Here is a 22,664-nt window from a genome sequence, read left to right on the forward strand (position 1 = left end):
ACTGTCCAGGAGCCCTGAGCCACAGTACAAGAAGTCCAACCATCCGGAGGCCTCTATGCTGGAGACACCACATGCAGGTGCTCCAGTCAACAAGTCCCACCTGAGGGTTGCTTGCACTGAAGGACACTGGCTGTGGGATTGACTGTGGCTTTGGCAAGATTAAAATCACGCAGGTCCGGAGGGAGATGCCCAATTCCAGTTCACTGGTAGTAAAACATATTTCAGAGCGGGCATGGTAGTTCATGCCTATAATCTCAGCACTTTGAGAGGCCAAAGGAAGAGCCTCACTTAAGCCCAGGAATTTGTGACCAGCCTGGGCAACATAGTATGACCCTGTCTCTACATAAATTCAAAAATTAGCCAGGCATGGTGGCACGCATCTGTAGTCCCTGCTACTCGGGAGGCTGAGAGGTGGGAGAATCACTTGAGCCCAGCATTTTGAGGCTGTAGTGAGCTGACTGCACCACTGTACTCCAGCCTGGGCAACAAAGCAAGACCCTGTCTCAAAAAAAAACCGGGCGTAGTGGCTCACGCCTGCAATCCCAGCACTTTGGCCAAGGTGGGCGGATCACCTGAGGTAGGGAGTTCAAGACCAGCCTGACCAACATGGAGAAACTCCATCTCTGCTAAAAATACAAAATCAGTCGGGCGTGGTGGTTCATGCCTGTAATCCCAGCTACTCAGGAGGCTGAGGCAGGAGAATCGCTTGAACCCAGGAGGTGGAGGTTGTAGTGAGCTGAGATCGTGCCATTGCACTCCAGCCTGGGCAACAAGAGCGAAACTCCATCTCAAAAATAACATAACATAACATAAATAAAAAAATTAAAAAGTCAACTCTTATACTCACACAGGTGGGATGAATTGACATATAGAGACATTGCTTTCATGATCTTACACTTCAAGTTAAGATCTTTAAAAACTCCAGCTGTGAAAGCAGTATACATGGGTTCCAAACTGTGCCTCATCTGTTAAATTCCCATGCTAATCCAAGTTCCACGGAAAAGCTAATGTCAACTCATCATGTGATAATTCAATTTGTACAATAAACTATGAACCTGAAAAAACAAAAACAAAAAAAAGTCCCAGCTGAGCCCAACATTCTAGTTAGTTACCCCCACCAAACACCAGATATATGAATGGAGCCATCTAGGACTTTCCAGGCCAGGTCATCATCTGCCTGGTAAATACATGCAAGTAACCCCAAGTGGCACGGAAGAATAACCCAGCTGAGCCCTGCCCAAATTCCTGGCCCACAAAATCATGAGATATAACTAAATCGTTGTTTATTTAAGCCATTAAGTTTTGGGTTGGTTATGCAGCAACACCTAAATATAAACTAGGGTTCAAAAAACATTTTTACTATCAACTTGGGGTTAAGTGCTATTTGAAACTGCTGAATATTATTTTTAAAATTCTTACATGGACATTACTATCAGACACATTATGTCTTTAGAGTAATTTCTATCAGGTCTATAAAATTCAGTACTAGTCAGTTCCCATAGTTGCAGTAGATTTGAAGAAAATATTTTAAAATAGTATTTCAAAGAACTGCACTTTGCAGCCCTGAAAGTACCCTTGAAGAAATTATTTCCTGGCCAGATGTAGTGGTTCACGCTTGTAATCCCAGCACTCTGGGAGGCCGAGGAGAGTGGATCACCTGAGGTTAGGAGTTCACGGCCAGCCTGGCCAAAATGGCAAAACCCCATCTCTACTAAAAATACAAAAATTAGCCAGGCATGGTGGTGCATGCCTGTAATCCCAGCTACTCGGGAGGCTGATGCAGGAGAATCACTTGAACCCAGGAGACGGAGGTTGCTATGAACTGAGATTGTGCCACTGCACTCCAGCCTGGATGGCAGGGCGAGATTCCATCTCAAAAAAAATAAAATAAATGAAATAAAATCAATCCATGGACATACAAATTGTCAGACTCATGGTTAGGTTCATGAGGCAGCACAACCAGGAGCTTATATTTGCCAACAACAGCCAGGCCCACTGGCAATCTGGTGTCATGAGGGGACTTGTTCAGTGGGACTGTTCCAAGGAGCTAAGTAAGTGGTTAACAAGGTCTTGCTCTGTCACCCAGGCTGCAGTGCAGGGGCACAACCATAACTGACTATATCCTTGAACTCTTGGGCTCAAGCGATTCTCCCACCTCAGCCTCCCGAGTAGCTGAGACTACAGGTGCATGCCATCCCGCCTGGCTAATTTATGTTTTTTCTTTGTAGAGACAGGGTCTCACTGTGTTGCCCAGGCTGGTCTCAACTCCTGGCCTCAAGCAATCCTCCCACTTCAGTCTCCCAACGTGCTGGGATTACAGGCGTGAGCCACCGCACCTGGCCAAAGTAAAGTCTAAACATGTAGAAAAGGAATTCCTTACCTACTTTGTGAAAGTGTGCCAACAGTCTTCTCTAATACTACTGCTCCATCCAACAAAAATGGATGTGTATCCATAAACAAGCTCGAAAAGCAACTCTTGCAAGAGAAGTATTCTGTCCACTACTCAGAAGCCCTCATCTCTGCTTTACCCAAAACCAAATACCATAGTTGACCGGTTTCTATATATACAAACACCCAGAGGACATAACCTGGCTCAAAGGATAACTCATATTTTACCCAAACTGGCCTTTCCTTCCCCCATGTCATTACAACTCCCCCGTGCTGTCTCTCACTGCCCTTCCTTAACCAATTTCTGTTTAGTAGAAGTGGCTATTAGACTAGACATCATTTAGAGTCAACAGCTAAAACCTAAGGATGACCTTGCACATGTGTTGTCTCTGTTTCTACAAATAAAACTCAACAAAATTAACAGGCAGGAGAATTGAATGACTTCAAAAGTCAAAAATGAAAATATATCCAGCCTGGGCAACAGCACAAGACTCGGTCTCAAAAAAGAAAACACACAAAGACACAAAGAAAATATACAGACTGGATATGGTAGCTCACCCCTATAACCCCAGTGTTATGGGAGGCTGAGGCAAGAGGATCACTTGAGACCAAAAGTTCAAGATCAGCCTGGGCAACTTAGCAAGAACCCATCTCTACAAAAAGAAAAAAAAAAAATGCTTAATGAGCTGGGCATGGTAGCATGTACCTGTAGTCCTAGCTACTCAGGAGGCTGAGGCAGGAAGATCACCTAAGCCCAGCAGTTTGAGGCTGCAGTGAGCTATTGATGGCACCACTATACTCCAACCTGGGGAACACAGCAAGTGCAAAACCCTGTCCCATGAAGAAGGAGAAGGAGAAGGAGAAAGGAGAAGAAGAAATGAGAAGAAAGGAGGAGGAGGAGAAGAGGAAGAAAAAAAAAAAAACATGCCGGGCGCAGTGGCTCACAACTGTAATTCCAGCACTTTGGGAGGCTGAGGCAGGTGGATCACCTGAGGTCAGGAGTTCGAGACCACCCTGACCAACATGGTGAAACCACATCTCTACTAAAAATACAAAAATTAGCCAGATGTGGTGGTGGGTGCCTGTAATCCGAGCCGCTCGGGAAGCTGAGGCAGGAGAGTCACTAGAACCCGGGAGGTGGAGGTTGCAGTGAGCCGAGATGTCGCCATTGCACTCCAGACTGGGGAACAGAGTGAGACTCTGTCTCCAAAAAAAAAAAAAAACCCACACATACAGGCTGATCCACTGTCACACAAGTGACCAGCCCTTGAGCATGCTGGCTGATCATCTCAACTTGTGTTTTGGAAATTTCCATGCACAGTCCAAAGGCGAGCAGGGTTGCAAATCACATAATGCAACAACTCCAAAAGGTCTGGAGGTTGGCCTGGGCCAGGAGTCCTCCAAACTGGCTGCACAGACAACCACCTGAAGAGCTTCCTGAAGAGTTTTACAGAAACACCAATCTCCAAACGTGACCCAGAGACCTCACCCCCTTGGTTTATATGGAGCTTAGGTATCAACATTCTAAAACCTTTGCTGCCAAGTTAAGAGCAGTTGCTCTAGCACCAACTGGGGATGTCACTCAGGCTGAAGTGCAGTGGCGCGATCTCGGCTCACTGCAACCTCCACCTCCCGGGATCAAGCGATTCTCCTGCCTCAGCCTCCCAAGTAGCTGGGACTACAGGTGCCTGCCACCACACCCAGGTAATTTTTGTATTTTTAGTAGAGATGGGGTTTCACCATGTTGGCCAGGCTGGTCTCGAACTCCTGACCTCAGGTGATCCACCTGCCTCGGCCTCCCAAAGTGCTGGGATTACAAGCGGGAGCCACCATGCCCAGCCTCAATACAGATTCCTATACGGAGGTGTCTAGAATGGGTCCCGAGATTGTACATTTCCAGCAAGTTCCCAAGAGATGCCAGTGCTGCTGGCCCAGAGGCCACACCAGAGAAGCAAGGGTCTTTGACAGCTAGCCATGCACCTTTTTTACCCTCACTAGCCTGAAGCTGATCCCAAAGGTGCACTTCTTCCCTGAACCCATAAGCCATTCAAACAAACCCAAGTCAGGAAAAAACCCTGTTCTTCTCCCGCGGGATCACTTACTCTTTCTTATGGAATTGCAGCATCTTAAAATGCACATCAGTTTGTCATGGTATAGCAACTCACTGTGCAGGCTCTGAAGTTAGAGTCTGCCAAAGGCAGCCAAGCCGGCTGGGTACGGTGGCTGACACTTGCAATCCCAGCACTTTGGGGAGCCAAAGTGGGAGGGTCACTTGAGCCCAGGAGTTGAAGATCAGCTTGTGCAGAAAAGTAAAACCTCGTCTCTACAAAAAAAAAAAACAAGTTAGCCAAGTGTGGTGGTGCATGCCTGTAGTCCCAGCTACTTGTGAAGCTGAGGCAGGAAGATCACTTGAGCCCAGAAGTTCAAGACCAGCCTGGGCAATACAGTGAGACTCCATCTCTACAAACATAAAAATAAATTAACTAGGCATAGGTGGTACATACCTGTAGTCCCAGCTACTCGGGAGGCTGAGGCAGGAAGACTGCTTGAGCCCAGGAGGTTGAGGCTACAGTGAGCCATGATCATGCCACTGCACTCCAGTCTGGGTGACAGAGCAAGACCCTCAGTTGTGCAACTTCCCAAAAAAAAAAAAGTTTCTTATCCTCTCTAGCCCAAGCTTACTCATCTGTAAACTCTGGATTACACCAATATCACAACTCCATGAGATTAACATATACACATAAAGCACTGACCCCAGCACATAGGGCCTGATACAACACGTGCCATGAGTGCTTACCATTACTCTTGATAATAATGTTAATACTGGCCAGGCACGGTGGCTCAGGCCTGTAAATCCCAGCACTTTGGGAGGTCGAGGCAGGCGAATCACCTGAGGTCAGGAGTTCAAGACCAGCCTGATAAACCAGGTGAAACCCCATCTCTACTAAAAATACAAAAAATTAGCCAGGCGTGGTAGTGGGCACCTGTAATCCCAGCTACTCGGGAGGCTGAGGCAGGAGAATTGCTTGAACCCGGGAGGCAGAGCTTGCAGTGAGCCGCGATCATGCCACTGCACTCCAGCCTGGGTGACAGAGCGAGACTCCATCTCAAAAAAACAAAAAATAAAAAATAATAATGGTAATACTACCATTTTCTGATACCACTGTCTCCTGGATCTCCTCCTTGCTGTCTGAAACTCCTTCACAGTAAGTTAGGAATGAAAAAAAAGTGACAGGTTTCACTGTTGTTAAAACGGTACCTTCCCAACAACCTCCTAAACTAATAGGCAGATAAATAATGCCCCTGGTAAAAGCACCTCTTATGCAAGAGCTTTCGATCATGAGTCCTGACCTAAAAAGCTTTCTAACACCAAAAGCAGAGACTGAGCTGAAAATACCACTCCCCGGAATCTATAAAGAAAGCAGCTTCACTTCTCATCGGTAAAGAAACAATGCAGGGCCAAAACTCTTCTGCCTCGGACTAAAATCCCCCCTATCAAAACACTCTAAGATCTGTCAAAAATTCCCCGAATTATTTCTCTGCAATTTTGTTATAAAACACTTGAGTATTCTGGAAAGTTTTTGAAAGCACCATTCATCGCTTTCATTAGCAAAGCACAAAAACAAAGGGGAAGCATGAAGGCAAGAGACAGACGCACAAAAACACATTCCTATCTCCCGTGCTGCTAGGTCTTTTTCACATCCTGTAGGAAACTAAAACTTGGAATTTCAAACACACTCACATGAAAAAATGTTTACAAATAAATACAGGAAGGGATCAGAGTCAAAATAGGAGTGCTGTGCCATAGATAAGCTTTACTACTTCAATCACTGCTTAGCGACTTCCCTAAATGCATATGGGGAGAGGGAAGAAGCATTACTTTAATTAATGAGATGTTTAAGGTCTTCAAAGAGGAAAACAACCCCTTCAATACTGTGGTATGAAAAAGACGGATGAGAGGAGGTAGTCCTCTTGAATACAAAGCCAGGGTGCTGATAACTGCAAGTCTGACTTCATCGCACTGCCTGCCAAGCCCAGAATGTGAATGAGCCTTCAAGACGCCACTCCCTATTTAGTATGATAAATAGGTCAACTCCTGGGTGAAGTCTTCAGGTGATTGGCACTGGGTGCCTTTAGCCAAACTAAAGTATTAAAAGTTGCATCAATCTGTCAACCCTTACAACTACCTACCTAAGCAAAAGATGTTCTGTGTTCCTTTGTTGCTGATTTAGCTGCCCGAAATCACCATCTTAAGATGCCCAAAATCACATCTTAAGAAGTGTTATGGGCACATGAATTATAGAGGCCTATATAATAAGGATTAGAAAAGTCACAAAAATGTCAACTTTCCCACTTATTTTATAACACAGATTATCTATTTGAGCTCCAGGGTATTCTCAGAACTATTACTAGTTAATAAACACTAAAGGCCTTTAAAACATCTCTGCATTTTATTAATACAGACAGTATTTACATTTTATACTTTTATCCTTTCCAAGTTTTAAAAGTATTTTTAATGAAAAATGTGTAAGTGACGCCTTTTAATGTACTTTAAATACAGCAAATAAAATTTATGTAATTTCCTTTGAAGTAGCAGTGTTGCGGCTGCAATTATTTAGGAAGTAACAAGTAGAAAGTCCTACACAGCTAAGATAGCTAGACAAACACAATTCTCCTTGACCTGTAAAAGAATCAGCTTAAACTGTTGGGTGATCTTTATATCTTCATTCTTAGCTAAATGATGCATACATACTAACACTGGAATTTCTAAAGCACTTTTAGGAAAAAAAAAAAAAGTAGCCCTTTAACAGACAACCTGGAAAAACAACACTTGATGTCATAAACAAGAATCAAGCTGATTTTGTGAAATAGCCATTAAAATTTTGCCTAATCTATGTTTGAAACTTGAAGAGAAAGAAAAAGATCTAATACTGACAGAATCTATTACATGAAAGGGGCATTGTCTACAGTGAATAACTTAATCTCCATGACACCCTACAAAGATGACAATCCCAAATTACAGACAGGAAAACAGACTTACAGAGCTTGTATTATGTGTCAAAGCTTTGGTCTGGGGGGCCCAAACCAAAACCTGGAAAAGCTCTTCCATTATGGACATGTTTGGAGCATCCAAATCAATGTCACTGGGATTTTATTTCTTAAATTGCAGAAGGAGGTTTCCTTGGTGACTTTTTTTTTAAGAGAGACAGTTTTGCCACATGATTTCCCACATGTGGTGAAGTTCTAATGAGGATGAGATAAAACAATTTAGAAAAGCCTATTCTAGTGAGACTTAATCACTGGCAAACACTCCTGGTAAAAACAAAGGGACAGTACAGCTAACATGTAGTCCACCTGGCCTCCTACAATACCTTTTCACATTCTCTCTTTGAACCCAGACAACAACCCCACAAAGCAGGTGGTATTAAAAGGCAGGACTCCCGACCAGGCACAGTGACTCACACCTGTAATCCCAGTACTCTGGGAAGCTGAGGTGGGTGGATCACTTGAGGTCAGGAATTCAAGACCAGCCTGGCCAACAAGGTGAAACCCCGTCTCTACTAAAAATGAAAAAAAAAAAAAAAAAAATTAGCTGGGCGTGGTGGTGCATGCCTGTAATCCCAGCTACTTGGGAGGCTGAGGTGAGAGAATCAGTTGAACCCAGGAGACGGAGGTTGCAGTGAGCCGAGATCAAACCACTGCACTCCAGCCTGGGCAACAGAGTGAGACTCCGTCTCAAAAAAATAAATAAATAAATAACCAAAAAAAAAAAAAAAATAGAAGGCAGGAATCACGTGCTCACAAAGGTACTTCTCTTAACTCTCCATAAATGTCTGGGAGAGATTCCTCTTCAGAATCCTGATCCATGATGTGTCACTCTGATGTTTTTGCTTCCTAGAAGCAAAATACCCATCACCAAACTTTCCACTTTCAGCTAACGGTGTTTTTGCAAACATCTGTGTGAGTCTTAAAACGTAAAAGACAAAAATGACTCCACCATAGAAAGTTCAGGAGTTGGCCGGGCGCGGTGGCTCATGCCTGTCATCTCAGCACTTTGGGAGGCCAAGGCAGGCGGATGACTTTAGGTCAGAAGTTCAAGACTCCATCAAGACCAGCCTGATGAACATGGTGAAACCCCATCTCTACTAAAAATACAAAAATTTAGCCAGGTGTGGTGGCTGGAACCTATAATCCCAGCTACTTGGGAGGCTGAGGTTGTAGAATTGCTTGAACCCAGGAGGTGGAGGTCGCAGTGAGCCGAGATCACGCCATTGCACTCCAGCCTGGGTGACACAGCAAGACTCCATCTCGGAAAATAAAAAATAAAAATAAAAAATAACAATAATAAAGTTCAGGAGTTTGTTAGCATTGCAAGTTTCCTTGGAAAAAATATTCCTGATAGGATGTGCTTTCATAATTTAAAATATATTTATTTCATATTCCCCAACATGACAACCGCTAAAATGCCACCACCTTCCAGATGCAGTAAAAAATAGTTATCAATCCAAATGATGCACTTAGGGATCTACTTGATTTGTTTTTGTTTTTGTTTTTTTTGAGATGAAGTCTCGCTCTATCGCCAAGGCTGGAGTGCAGTGGCACGATCTCAGCTCAATGCAACCTCTGCCTCCCGGGTTCAAGCGATTCTCACTACTCAGACTCCCAAGTTGCTGGTATTACAGGCACCTGCCATCACACTCAGCTAAATTTTTTTGTATTTTTAATAGAGATGGGGTTTTGTCATGTTGGCCATGCTGGTCTTGAACTCCTGGCCTCAAGTGATCCGCCCACCTTGGCCTCCCAAAGTGCTGGGATTACAGGCATGAGCCACTGCACTTGGCCAAGATCAACTTGATTTGTCTAGAAGATTTTTTTTCCAGATCTCTAACAAAGTGGTAAAGGTACCAAATCCTATGTTCAACATTAATGAATTTAGTGATTAGTCATATCCTGTGTTGTAGTACATCAGGAACCAATATCCTGCACATTTTACCTCCTTCTTCTGCCGGTGCTGCTGTGTGTAATAAAAGAAATCCAAGTTTAGAGTATAACCCTGCTGGGCAGGAATCTGGCTAACCATTATTCACATATGGTTTTGCACACTGGGTTTCAGCATTATAAATGACACATGTTAAATGCCTTTGTGGTATAAGAAAATACGTTTCCTGGAAGAGTTTTCTTTTTTCCTTTGTCCCTCATACTTCTAAAGGTTTATTTTTTAACTTTGGACTTAACATTGGACTTCGAGAAGAAAATTAAAACACAGACATAAAAACTTTTTTCCAATTTGTATTGTCTATGTAAAAGAAATTGAACAAAAAAATCTAGTCTCATATATACCACCAACACAAAAACAACACTCCTTTCTTTGTGTTTTTAATATTAATACACATCTTTTGATTGGTTAGCAATTTTAGGTTTTTGAGACATAATATCAAGTTGATTTCTTAAGTGTTGAAGAAGGAAACACTGATTTTTAGTGTAGTCTATCTCAAAGAGGCTTTTTGAAACATATAAACCCTATAACATAGATTAGTTTTCTAATCTAAAGGGATGCGGTACAATCAACAAAAAGGGAAAGGCCGGGCGCGGTGGCTCAAGCCTGTAATCCCAGCACTTTGCAAGGCTGAGGCGGGCGGATCATGAGGTCAGGAGTTCAAGACCAGCCTGGCCAACATTGTGAAACCCTGTCTCTACTAAAAATACAAAAAATTAGCCAGGTGTGGTGGCAGGCGCCTGTAATCTCAGCTACTCGGAAGGCTGAGACAGGAGAATCGCTTGAACCCAGGAGGCAGAGGTTGCAGTGAGCCAAGACTGTGCCACTGCACTGCAGCCTGGGCAACAAAGTGAGACTCCGTCTCAAATACAAGAAGGGAAAAACCAGACACCAGAAAAATATACATCTGAGTTCCAAAACCTTAAATCTTACAGTGTCTGAATAGTTAAAAACACCAAGATTGGGAGAATGTTGACTTGACTATCATCTCTAAAATGACTTAAATTTATACCACCATAAAAGATCACCCCAGAAATACACACGTATGTGCATATATATATATATATATATATATACACCGTACAGTTCGTATCATGCAATATCATACATCTGTAATTCACAAAGGGAATTGTCTTAGTCACTTCTGAGCATGATGTGATTTACATTAAAAGATACTTATCTTGAGACAATAAGAAATTCTGGGGCCGGGCGCGGTGGCTCACGCCTGTAATCCCAGCACTTTGGGAGGCTGAGACGGGCGGATCACGAGGTCAGGAGATCGAGACCATCCTGGCTAACACGGTGAAACCCCACCTCTACTAAAAATACAAAAAAATTAGCCAGGCGTGGTGGTGGGCACCTGTAGTCCCAGCTACTCGGGAGGCTGAGGCAGGAGAATGGCGTGAACCTAGGAGGTGGAGCTTGCAGTGAGCAGAAATCACGTCACTGCACTCCAGCCTGGGCGACAGAGCGAGACTCCGTCTCAAAAAGACAAAAAAAAAGAAAGAAAGAAGGAAATTCTGAAGGACATCCTAGACAAATTTTTTTTTTTCTGTTAGAGACACTGTCTCTCTGTGTCACCCAAGCTGGAGTGCAGTGACACCATCATAGTTCACTGCAATCTCAAACTCCTGAGCTCAAGCAATCCTCCCACGTCAGCCTCCTGAGCAGCTGGGACTAAAGATGCACACAACCATGTCTGGCTAATTTTTTTTTTTTTTTTTTGATATGAATCTCCCCATCGCCCAGGCTGGAGTGCAGTGTCACTATCTTGGCTCACTGCAACCTCTGCCTCCCAGGATTCAAGTGATTCTCTTGCCTCAGCCTCCCAAGTAGCTGTGATTATAGGTGTGCACCACCATGCCCAGCTATTTTTTGTACTTTAAGTAGAGATGGGGTTTCACTACTTTGGCCAGGCTCGAACTCCTGACCTCGTGATCCACCCACCTCGGCCTCCCAAAGTACTGGGATTACAGGCGTGAGCCACCACACCCGGCCTATGCCTGGCTAATTTTTTTAAAAAGAGACGGGGTCTCACTATGTTGCCCAGGCTGGGTCTTGAACTCCTGGCCTCAAGCAATCCTCCCACCTCAGCTTCCCAAAGCAGTGGGATTACAGGCGTGAGCCGTCTCACCCAGCCAACCCTAAGCAAAATTTACCCTAACTCTCAATAGCATCCATTTGACCTGGAGAGCAAGCCCCGTCATTTCAAAGTTGGGGGGGTCGGGGTGAGGCAAAATATTCTCACAGCATGGATGGGAGCAGTAAGAGGTCCTGGACCCTGTATAACCATCTGAAAAGCCACTGCACATCACTTATGGTCCCATGAGCACCAAAACAAACCATGCAGAGCAGGAGTCCCTGCACAGCTCAGGGAACTGGCAGTGGGAGTCCAGCCCAGCACCTCTGAATATGAGAACATGGGGAAACAGAGGCTCTCAGAGCTTGTAAGATTTGCCAAAGCTCAAAATTTCTGGGAGCCAAAGCCAAATGCTGGAAAGGCTGGTCCATTACGTGCATCCTTGGGGCATTCTCAACCTCCACTGCACAAAGGTAGCTGGCGAGCTGGGTAGAAGGAGTCTCTGGCTAAAGAACAATTGGTGAAGCCCTTAGAGGGGGTAGGGGGTAGCACACAGAGACCAGGGGACCTGGAGGCTCAGCAGCCAGGAGCTTACCAGACAGTAAACAGGACACATTGGACAGGCCTGAGAAAGCAAGGATTCCACACTATATGGAAAACTCCTAAAGACAGCCAGTTTTCATTTGAAGTGTTTTGAGCATCTCTGATACACATATATATGTCATTTTATGAAATGCTCAGAACTACAAAATACCTAAAAATGGAGCGTTGTTCATAGTGGCTTATGCAGTCTATTTTTCTAACATCTTTATTGACATATAATCACATAACCATAAACTCCATCCACTGAAAGTATACACTTGAATAGAACTGTGCAACCATCACCATGATCTTAGAATATTTTCATCATCCCAAAAAGAAACCTCATACCCATTCACAGTCTCCATGACTCCAAACTCCCAGTCCTAGCGAAACACCACTCTACTGTCTCTATAGAGCTACCCACTCTGGTCACATTATAGGAACAGAATTATACAATATGTGGGCTTGCTGCTATGAACACTGATGTACAGTTTTTGTGTACACATTTTCATTTCTCTTGTGTGTTTGTGTGTGTGTATATATATAAAGAGTATATATAAAATATATACAGAATAGAGTACAGAGACTATATACAAAATATACTCTGTTTAGGTGAAAAAAATAAATAATTGATATTTAAAGTCACTTGGATGTGGAGCTTGAAATTTTACTTGCAAGGACCAATATGAGTTGATGGAGAAAAAAGGAATACACAAAAGTAATATTTAAATGGCAAAAACCACGTAAAGATAGCAGGCCAGATGCAAGAAGGCACAGACCTATACACGAAAGTTATTTTAACTTTATTTACTAAAATGTTTACTTATTTACTAAATAAGTTAAAACAAAGTTATTTTTACTTATTTGCTAAAATTTAGGCCAGGCATGGTGGCTCGTGCCTGTAATCCCAGCACTCTGGAGGACCAAGGCAGGTGGATTGCTTGAGCTCAGGTGTTTGAGATCAGCCTAGCCAACATGGCGAGATGCCGTCTCTACAAAAACTACAAAAATTAGCCAGGTGTGGCGGCACACAACTGTAGTCCCAGCTACTTGGGGGACTGAGGCAGGAGGATCGCTTGAGCCTGGGAGGTTGAGGCTGCAGTGAGCAGAGATCACGCCACTTCACTCCAGCCTGGGTGACAAAGACCCTGTCTCAAAAAAAACAAAAGAAAGAAAGAAAAAACTTGTAAATAATGACTAAAAGACAAAAAAAATCAGTCACCTTTCTACTTTATTCACTGAACTCGGCATTTATTTTGATAAAGATTTGCTTTTGTACAGAAAAGGTACCCAAAACAGGTAAAACTGTATACATTTACTGATGTCCAGCTCTACAGCCATTGACCTTGGTCCCAGCCAGGAATGCTGAGCGAGTGGCCAAGCAGGATGAAAGCATGCTGTGTGGGCTTAGCATGCCATCTCCCCCGATGGAAAATTACCTATAGAAAGCACCTTCTGGCCCAATCTTACATGTTTATTTCCATCCTTGAAAAAAAATACCGAGGGCTCTAATCATCTATGGGGAGCGCAACATCACCAACTTGCACCCAACTCTGTGGGGAGGTAGAACCTCCCAGGACAGACGGAGGATCCGTCTGTGGGTCTGCATCCAAGTGAGACTTTAAATATTCCCTCCACAACCAATTTATCCATGTCTACCACAAGCCAAGAAGCGCTTCACATCCGCCAGATTCTCTCTGAGAATCTCAGATCCTAAACATTCCTACTCAGTCCTGGCACTCAGCCAAGCATCTCAACTGACGGAATCAGAGGCACCAGACCAAGCATAGGTGTGTTCCAGGGCCAGATTCTCACACAGCCCTGGCCACCTGCCTTGAACCTCGCCCAATGCGAATCCCAGGAGGGTCCTCTGCTTGAGCTGAAAAACAAACTGAACTCCCTCAAGACAGCTGATATGAAAGAGTAACTTCTAAGTACTCCAAACCTCATTAAATCTTAGTTTCCATTACAAGCTGTTTGTGCCAGTATGTCAAACACACCAAACCTTAAAGTCCTTTAAATTCACGAGTGCTGATGATAGTCCTCTCAGCAGAAGTGTATTTTTTGTGTGAGACCAGTGTAACATGTCGATTCTCAACTTTCTATTTACTCAACATTCTGACTGCAATGTGACAGACACGGGCTATTCACCAAGACTGAAGCTCAGCCACCGCTTCAAGCATTTCACCCGGAGGGAGGAAGGGTGCACGGATACACTTGAAAACCACACAGCACAGCCCAAGCATCTGAGTCGGTACAGGAGCTACACCCAGGACGTCCCCAGGAGAGGCAGCAGGCAGGGAGAAAGATCCTCTAGCAGCTTGGGATGGAGAGCCAGCCTCCTGGAGATGGCTGTCTGGGCTAAGACTCACGAATGAGTGCAAGGAAGGAGCAAATGTCCCAGGCAGAAGAAACAGAAAATGCCAGAACAGAGGCAGCAAAGTGTATGTGAGTCCCAGGGGGTGGAGCAGCTGCAGAGGGAGTGGCTGGAAGGCAAGAGGGGTCCCTACAGGGACAGGCTGTGCTCAGAAGGCAGGACTTGGAGAACGCGGGACAAAGGCGCTTCAGCACCAGAGGACAATGTGACTTGAATTCTGGAAAGATCAGCCTTTCAAAAATGTTTAGTTTCTTTTTCCTTTTTAGAGGGAAGGCAGAAAATGTTAAAATAAATAAATAAATAAAGCTGCTTTCATTTCACTATTTTTATGCTTGCCTCTATTTTCTTTCAATCTCTGCAACAGTACAACTATTTTCTTAAAAGTTTCAATACGCTTGTAAATGAATAACATGCAGTCATACATTTATTCACAGAAAAATTCCATACCAACCACAAGATTTTTCATAAAAACCATGACTGTCATTATGTTACTAATCAACAGTCTCCCGCCACCAAAAAAGCACATTTTCAAAAGTTTCTGTCCATGAGCTCAACTTTTTAAAAAATACAGGTCAAGCATCCCTAACTGAAAAATCCAAAATCCAAAATACTCCAAAATCTGAAACTTACTGAGCACCCACATGACGCCACACCTGGAAAATTCCACATGTAAGTACTTACCACAGACTTATTTTCAAGCACAAAAATACTGCATAAAATTACCTTCAGGCTATGTGTATAAGGTACGTAGGAAACATAAATTCTAACAATACATTAGACTTGGGTTCCATCCTCAACCTATCTCATTATATATACAAAAATATCCCAAAGTCCAGAAAAATCCAAAATACTTGTGTGGTCCCAAGTATTTTGGATAAAGGATGCTCAACCTGTAATAACAACAGGTTGCTATTAAATCACTCTAAAGTGATGTGCTTGGGGACAGAAGCCAGAGGCCCCAATAATCAACCTGTAATCAAGCCAACACCTGCAGCTTTTACTGCCCCAGCCCATACACACATGCAACACACAATTTTGTTCTCCTGATTGTGGTGCTGCACGTCATTCAATCTCACATTCTTACCTATCCTTCAATGAAATTACATGCTGCGTTTTTAAGTAAAGAGGAAAAATCCAAGCCGCAATAGTGGGACACTTGGGAAAGTTCCCTGGGTGTAAAACTGCTTGGTGGATAAAACATATTGGTGATTCCATTCATCTTTATGGAGCAGCCAGTATGGGCCAGGCCCAGGACTTTAGAGTTTCCCTCTCATCATCCTGTTTAATACTTACATTAACCCTGCCAGGGAATATTCCACTTGAGATAATGGGGCTCCGTAGGGTTGGTGTACCCAAGGTTAAATGGCCTGTAAACCTAAGTCACCAAACCCAATACAAAGCTCCCCTATACCCAAGGTTAAATGGCTTGTAAACCTAAGTCACCAAACCCAATCCAAAGCTCCCCTACAGGCTGAGAGGAGGGCTATGAGGGAGGTGGGAACAGTGAGCAAAGGGGCTCCAGCACCTCCTTGCCCTCACTTTTGCCCTTCACTCTCTCCTTCCCCTTTTGGTCACTCAGCAACCTTTATTTAGAATGAAATGCTAAGGAATTATCCATCCAAACCTCATCTAAGGTTGCTCAGGTCATCCTCCTAGAACTACTTGTTACCCTGACTCTTAGCTAAACACCACAGTCCTTCCTACTGCAAGAAGTCTCAGGGTCTTGCCCTGGCATTCCATCCTCCTCAGTTTGATCCTGACCCCCTGGGCTGAATGCCTGAATTGCCTTTGTCCATACTGCCTTCCTGGAATGCCCTCCCTTTCACTTCTCAGAATCGTAGCAGACATTCTGCAGATTCACGCACCTAGACCCCAACTGCAGACCTCAGACCCAGAGCCCATCTGCCCCTGCAGGCAGGTGCCTTACCCAGTTAGCAAGCACTGCCCTATATCAAGGTCAGCCTTCCCACCAACCAAGCCCAGTTCAAATCCTAGTGACTAAATGAGACTCCCACACACACCCCATAATGATAGCACCCACCTCCAAAATCCAGAAGCGATTACTGACTGTATCACAGTGGTGCCAATTAATGCTACCACCTACTGTTATTTATACTGTTATATATTCTTCCTGTCTCCTAGATTATACTTTTTTTGAAAATTGCACGAATTCAGTCTTATATTTTTTTCATAGAGCATGACTTTTTATACACAGCAGCCCTTCAACCAACCCCACACAGCGCTGCAGCTCAGCACCATGTCCACCTGGAATCACGCGTGTCAGGTCGCAAGCACAGAAGAACAGATGCAGACACAGTCCATCCTCCCATCCTGCACCCTCATGAGAACGGTCCATGTAACGCGGTTCCCAATGTCTAGCACCGCACTGTCCTTAGCGAGGCTCCTAATGCAGATGGGTGGATGAGGATGAACAGCTATTCCCACCCATCAGTGATCACAACCACAAAACCATCTTTCAGGAGAGGAAAAAAGAAATGTCACACATGACTAAGCATAAGCCTTCAAATATCTACTCACTGAGGACATGTCTAGTATTAAATCATGACACTTCACTATCCAGAAAAATTGATTTGTGTAACCTGAAGAGAAAACAGCTCACATGCAATGCCAGAAAATTAGCCCCACCACACCAGAAAATGTTTACTGCAGAGAAAGCCTTGGTGATTTGAGAGTTGGGACCTTTCTCTTTTCCTTTTTATTTTTTATTTTTGGCTTGGTTGGTTATTATCCAAAGCCATAAACATGATCTGCCCACATTTTTCCCCACCAGATGGGAGTTCATCAAGCCACATGTCACCTAGCAACCTAAACACCACTCCACAACTATCCAGCCACCCAATTCTTCACACAGAATTTCTCTTGTTCTATTAGGCAATACGGGTAAGGAACAGATAGAGAATAAAAGTTAAAACAGTGTTAAATACATATTAACACTTCCTCATCACTTAATATAGAATGGGAAAAGTAGTAAGAAAGACTAAAAATTAATCTTAATCATTGTCTAGCAATTTCAGAAGAAAAACGAGAAAAAGGAGACCTAGAAGACACTCCAGCTCTGGCAACATTTGAGGGTCAACAATCTTGGGATCCAATGACTGAACTTGGTATACTGCAAAGCCCCCGTTAAAATTCACCTACAGAACTCTAAGTTGTACTTAAAGAGCATGTAAGTGTTGGAACCCCTGACCCATCTCTGACCCTCCCTCTCATCTCCAACTCCCATGTCACTATCACCCTCCCTTCCTTCAGCTCATAGGCCCCTTTTCTCTTTGTGACACCTTCCCAGACACCCTTAAGAAAACTGCACTCCCTTTTCTACGCCCTGTGAAACAACCACTGCTAATCGTTAATAAGGACCAGGTCCGTGACCAAGGCCCTGCACTCTAGCCACCCAGCATCCCAGAGGCCACCTCTTCTCCCCATGTCATCACCAGCTCCTTCACCTGGAGGACCCCGCAGCCTCTTGCTCAGCCTCTCACAGCCAGTGGGTCCCTTAGATGTCCAGCACCCAGAACAGTGCCATGGACACAGTCAAAGCTTCAGAATTTCTGTGGAACGAATGCCTGGAACAACTACATTTGAACTACTGCCAAACAGGCAGTTCAGCCTATGTCTATTTTGTGCAGGATGAAACATGGGACACAGTAGGTAAAACAATTTTAATCACATAAAATTAGTACAGTGAAAGAAAATGTTGACCACCCTCTTCCTATTCAGGAGCCTAGACGTACTGCAGAGTGCATATTACTTTATTTCTCTTTCCTTGCACAATTTATTTTGTTGGTTTCCAGAGTGCCTGAACAATTTGAGTACTCTTTTGGAACATTTAAAGCATAAACTGTCACACATAAACAACACTTAAAAATGCTAAATGTCCATTTAGATGGTTTTCTTTCCCTTTGTCAGCTTTGCAAGATAAACAGGTGCCCAATTCCCACTAATTTTATTTGATTTTCAATAAAAGAGTTCAACTGTAAGGAACATAACAGAGCTACTAAAGCCAACGTCTTCCACCCTTGTGTCGGGTCTCCAAACTCCCCCAAAATTGTCTTTAAAAGGCCAAATTTATGCTATTTTTTCCAATATATACTAAAAGCAAAACAAAAGTCTAAAAAGCTTTTACTTCTTAATTTCTGAGAGAACTGAAGATGCCACCGGAGTACCCTGTGTACGCTCAACAGGGCTGACCAAGCCACTTTCCAACGTCATTTGCAGCCCCCAAGCCCACAGGGGCCAGGCCACTGTCGGGAACAAATGGGAAATACTGCACCCAAACGAATGCGCTCCCCACCAAAGAGGACTCTACTACAAAGGAAATATATCCCCGGGTGCTTGGGAGAAACTTCAGCGTGGGCTGTTGTCAAACACAGACACAGTCGGTAAAACAATTTAACAAAACGCCTTTTCACTTCTGACACATAGTAGAGGAATGCTGTGAAGTGGAGACAATGTTATCAGTCCACCAGGAAAAAGGGAAATCCACTCAACTCCCAAGTCAGGCCCGGCCCCGCAGCCCAGCCACATGGAACCAGCCCGGGATAGGTAGGAGCTGAGGTCCTCGCAGGAAAACTTTTCATTTCGCGACTCTTCCAAGGTTGTGCTTTCCAGAGCCCAGCAAGTGGGATCAGCTCAGTAAATGCTCGCAAGCGAGTGCCAAGTGCCAGCGGTGGCCCTCCCGGGAACGCCTCCCCGACCCCAAGCCGGCGACTCCCCAAACCCTGCAGCCCCCGGACGCGCCGGGCCGCCCCTGCCGGCCCCTACCAGCAGGGGACATGGAGGAAAAGACCCCCCGCCGCTGTTCCGCCCCCGCCCGAGGAAGGGAGAGGAGACAGAAGGCTCGCAACCCGCCTCCGTCGGGAGGGCAGTCACGAAACTCTCCTCACACCAAAAGTTCCCAGTCCCCGGCCTGTGCCCCCGGGGCCTGGGAGCCGGGAGAGGCCTGGGGCTGGATTTCCCGGCCTGCGCCCCCCGCGCGCTGGCTCGGGGCTTGGCTGGGTCTGCAGACTCCGGGGAGGCGCCCAGGGCCGGCCTATGCGCCGCTGCCCGGCTCGCCCCGCGCTACCGAGGCCGGAGCTCCCGGGCGGAGGGTGAGGGCGGGGGCCGCGGGACCCGGCTGGGTGCCCCAGAGGCTGCGCCCCGGCCCGCGCGGAGAACTTTGGCGCCCGCAGTCCGGGGCGGGGGGCGCCCGCGAGGCCCGCCCGGCCGCACTTTCCCTTTCCCCGCCTCCCTGCGCCTCTCCTCCCCCTTCCAGGAAGCGCCATATTGATCCCGGCGCCGTCCCCGCCGCCGCCCCCTCCCCGCCCGCGCCCCCGGCCCCTCACCTTGGCGATGGCCTTCCGGTAGCGGGTCACCGCCTGCTGGATGAGGCTGAAAACTTTCATGTGGCCGTCCCCGCACGGCACGACCACCCGGGTCCGTCCGAAGCACACGGTCACTTTCATGCCGCCGCCGCCGCGGGCGGGCCCGCGCCCCTCGCCGAGCGCAGCCGGAGCAGCCGAGGCCGGGACCGGGGACGCTGGGCGCGGAGGAGTCGCTGGGGACTCGGGCGCGCGGGCGGCTAGGGGCGCGGGCAGGCGGCGGCGACGCCTGGGGGCCGCTCAGCTCGCATGCCCGGCCCGGCCGCCCTCGCCTCGCCTCGCTTCGCCCGGGGCTTGCCTCGCCTCTCCCCGCCGCGGCGCCCGCAGCCTCCGGCCACCTGTTCGGCGTCTCGGCGCGCTCGCCGGCGGCTGCCCGGGGCTGTGTGGCGCTGGCGCTCGCTCGGGGCCGCTGGGGGAGGGGACGGCGGGAGGGGAGGGGAGGGGAGGGGAGGGGGAGGAGCAGGGCAGGGCACACAACACCGCGCACATGCGGCAGGGGGAGGCGCGGCCGGCTACCCGCGCGGGGCGGAGCGCAGGACCGCAGCTCGCGCCCCCGCCACCGCCCTCGGGGGCCGACCTCCTTCCCTCCTTCCCTCCCTCCGGGGGCGCGGGACCCCTCGCCCCAGTGCCAGCACGGGCAGGCGGCCGTCTGCCCCCACCAGCCCTGGCCCAGGCGCCCCCCAGCCCCCTTCACCCCGCCCGCCCAGCACCCTGCAGGGCTGCGTCGCCCCTCCTCGGGGACGCCCCTTCCACGCCTCCAGAGGTCTCCACGGAGCCCCCCTTCCCCTTCCTTTGTCACTTTTAATCCCATTCCTCGAACTGGAGGGTTTTGGGTGCAGGCGCTCCCGGGGAAAGCAGTTTGTGCTCAGTGCGGTGAGTCCCCTCCTCACCGCCCCGGAGGCTCCAGCCCGAGCCTCTCCGCTCGCGGGGACTCGAGCCTGCAGCTTGCTCGGCTGGGTTTCTGCCCTGCCCGCTCCCTAGCTCTGCTGCAGGGCCGGCAGCGGCAGGTCTGCCTGAAACGCAAGAATTAATAGTCTGCTCTGGGGAGACAGTGGGGAAGCCGTGAGCGACCGGGCCTTTTCCAGAGGCCACTATTTACCTTGAAGTTTCCTGTTGACCCTCTGCTGACCCACCCGCTTAAATAGATTAGAACTTAAACATCGCAATTCTGATACATTTATTTCTTTGAAGTTCTGCAGCATAAGCAATCCTAACGCGAATCCGTGAACAGTCTATTCCGACGCCGCAGAGAAATCTCACGCGGGGATCCCCACGATGTGCCGGCGCTTAACGCAGACGCCCGAACCCAGGGGAAGGCTGCGACTCCGCGATGAGTGACATGCGGGCTTGAGACGTTCTAAAGGAACGTGGACCGAGTTAGGGAACGTAACTGAAGCTCATTTTGTCTTAGTTATGGACTACGAGTCCTTAATAAATGTATGTCATTATGTTTAAAGAATGACAAATGTCTGCAAAGAGTGGTCCCTGTCCCAAGCCCTTTCCAGACTATGTGAAATTCTTTTTTGCCAGTTGTTTCCAAGGGACGTGAAAGCAATCAAGCTCCCCTGGGTTGGCGCAGAACGTGAGCACTTAAGAGCTGGAAGAGCTGGCGATCGACCATCCATCCCACTCCACCTCCAATCTTAAAACAAGGAAACAAGACACGAGGTTCGTCCGCTTGCCACACTCCCTGCGCTTTGCAGCACCACAGCTGCCCCAGCATAGTGCAGTTTCTCCTAGGAAACATTGCCCTTCCTCTCCTCTCCCAGCCCTGGACCACCGCTTTCCACCACCGGTCCCAGCAAATCAGTGCAGTGGTGTTAGCCCCATCTTACTCCAGGACATTGACCCAGGGCCAAAGTCACTTGCCCAAGGCGGCAGAGAAAGCTCAAGGCAGACCCAGAAATAGTCTAGGTTTCCCTCCTTCCACTCAGCCATGAGAAAGGCTCCTCCTACTGCTGTTTGGCTGCAGCACTAGACATTTCTAGCCAGTAATTAAGTTTGTGATAACGATGACAACAACTGTTGCTGTGGGTTTTTTGCTTCTTACATAGATACTTGGATCCACAACAACAATTACTGATAATTATAGGTGTTGTTTCTGTTTTCATGCATTGGGAGAGTATACTACTAGTTTAGAATGTATACTACTTTATTTTATTTTGTGTTTTTTAAATTTATTTATTTATTTTTATTTATTTATTTATTTATTTTGAGACCAAGTCTCGCTCTGTTGCCCAGGCTGGAGCGCAGTGGCGTGATTTCGGCTCAGTGCAACCTCCGCCTTCTGGATTCAAATGATTCTCCTGCCTCCGCCTCCCGAGTAGCTGGGATTATAGGTGCCCGCCACCACGCCCAGCTAATTATTGTATTTTCAGTTAGAGACAGGGTCTCACCATGCTGGCCAGGCTGGTCAATCCGCCCACCTCAGCCTCCCAAAGTGCTGGGATTGCAGCGTGAGCCACCGCGCGGCAGAGAATGTATACTAGTTTTGATGCTACACTAGTTCAGAGGGGTATACTAGCTTGAGTATAATAAATTAGAGTGGGGCTTTCTCAAAATAATTCTAATCGAAAGTCATTTTTCAGTAATAACCAGAGTACATAGGACATCACACTGATCTAGGTTCAGATCCATATTTGGCCACTTACTAGTGCCTTAGACACAACAGTCACTCTTTCTCCAGCCCGTTTTATCAGCTGAAAAGTAGAGAAGTAGAGCTTATCATATCCATATCCATCTCATAGATCTCATAGGTTATGAGTCAGTCTTTCTTTTTTTTTTTTTTTTTTTTTTTTTTGAGATAGAGTCTTGCTCTGTTGTTCAGGCTAAAGGGCAATGGCACAATCTTAGCTCACTGCT

The 22,664-nt window shown here is 46.6% G+C and overlaps 1 protein-coding gene across 25 annotated transcripts in view; it reads right to left on the reverse strand.

The window, feature by feature from the left end:
- PARD3 (par-3 family cell polarity regulator) overlaps positions 1–20,187 on the reverse strand; it is a 708,800-nt gene extending 688,613 nt beyond the window's left edge. For 13 of the 25 annotated variants that reach the window (XM_016962986.4, XM_063781618.1, XM_009458252.5 and 10 more), the window contains exon 1: positions 19,767–19,987. In XM_016962986.4, the coding sequence (XP_016818475.4) occupies positions 19,767–19,886 (120 nt within the window). In that variant the 5' untranslated portion in view covers positions 19,887–19,987. Of the gene's footprint in view, positions 1–19,766 lie in introns of all 25 variants that reach the window. The other 12 variants (XM_001145290.7, XM_001144818.7, XM_001144902.7 and 9 more) reach the window with 3 other exon arrangements.
- Between the last annotated feature and the right edge of the window lie 2,477 nt (positions 20,188–22,664).

Source organism: Pan troglodytes, chromosome 8 (assembly GCF_028858775.2).
Source record: "Pan troglodytes isolate AG18354 chromosome 8, NHGRI_mPanTro3-v2.0_pri, whole genome shotgun sequence".
Lineage (NCBI taxonomy): Eukaryota > Metazoa > Chordata > Mammalia > Primates > Hominidae > Pan > Pan troglodytes.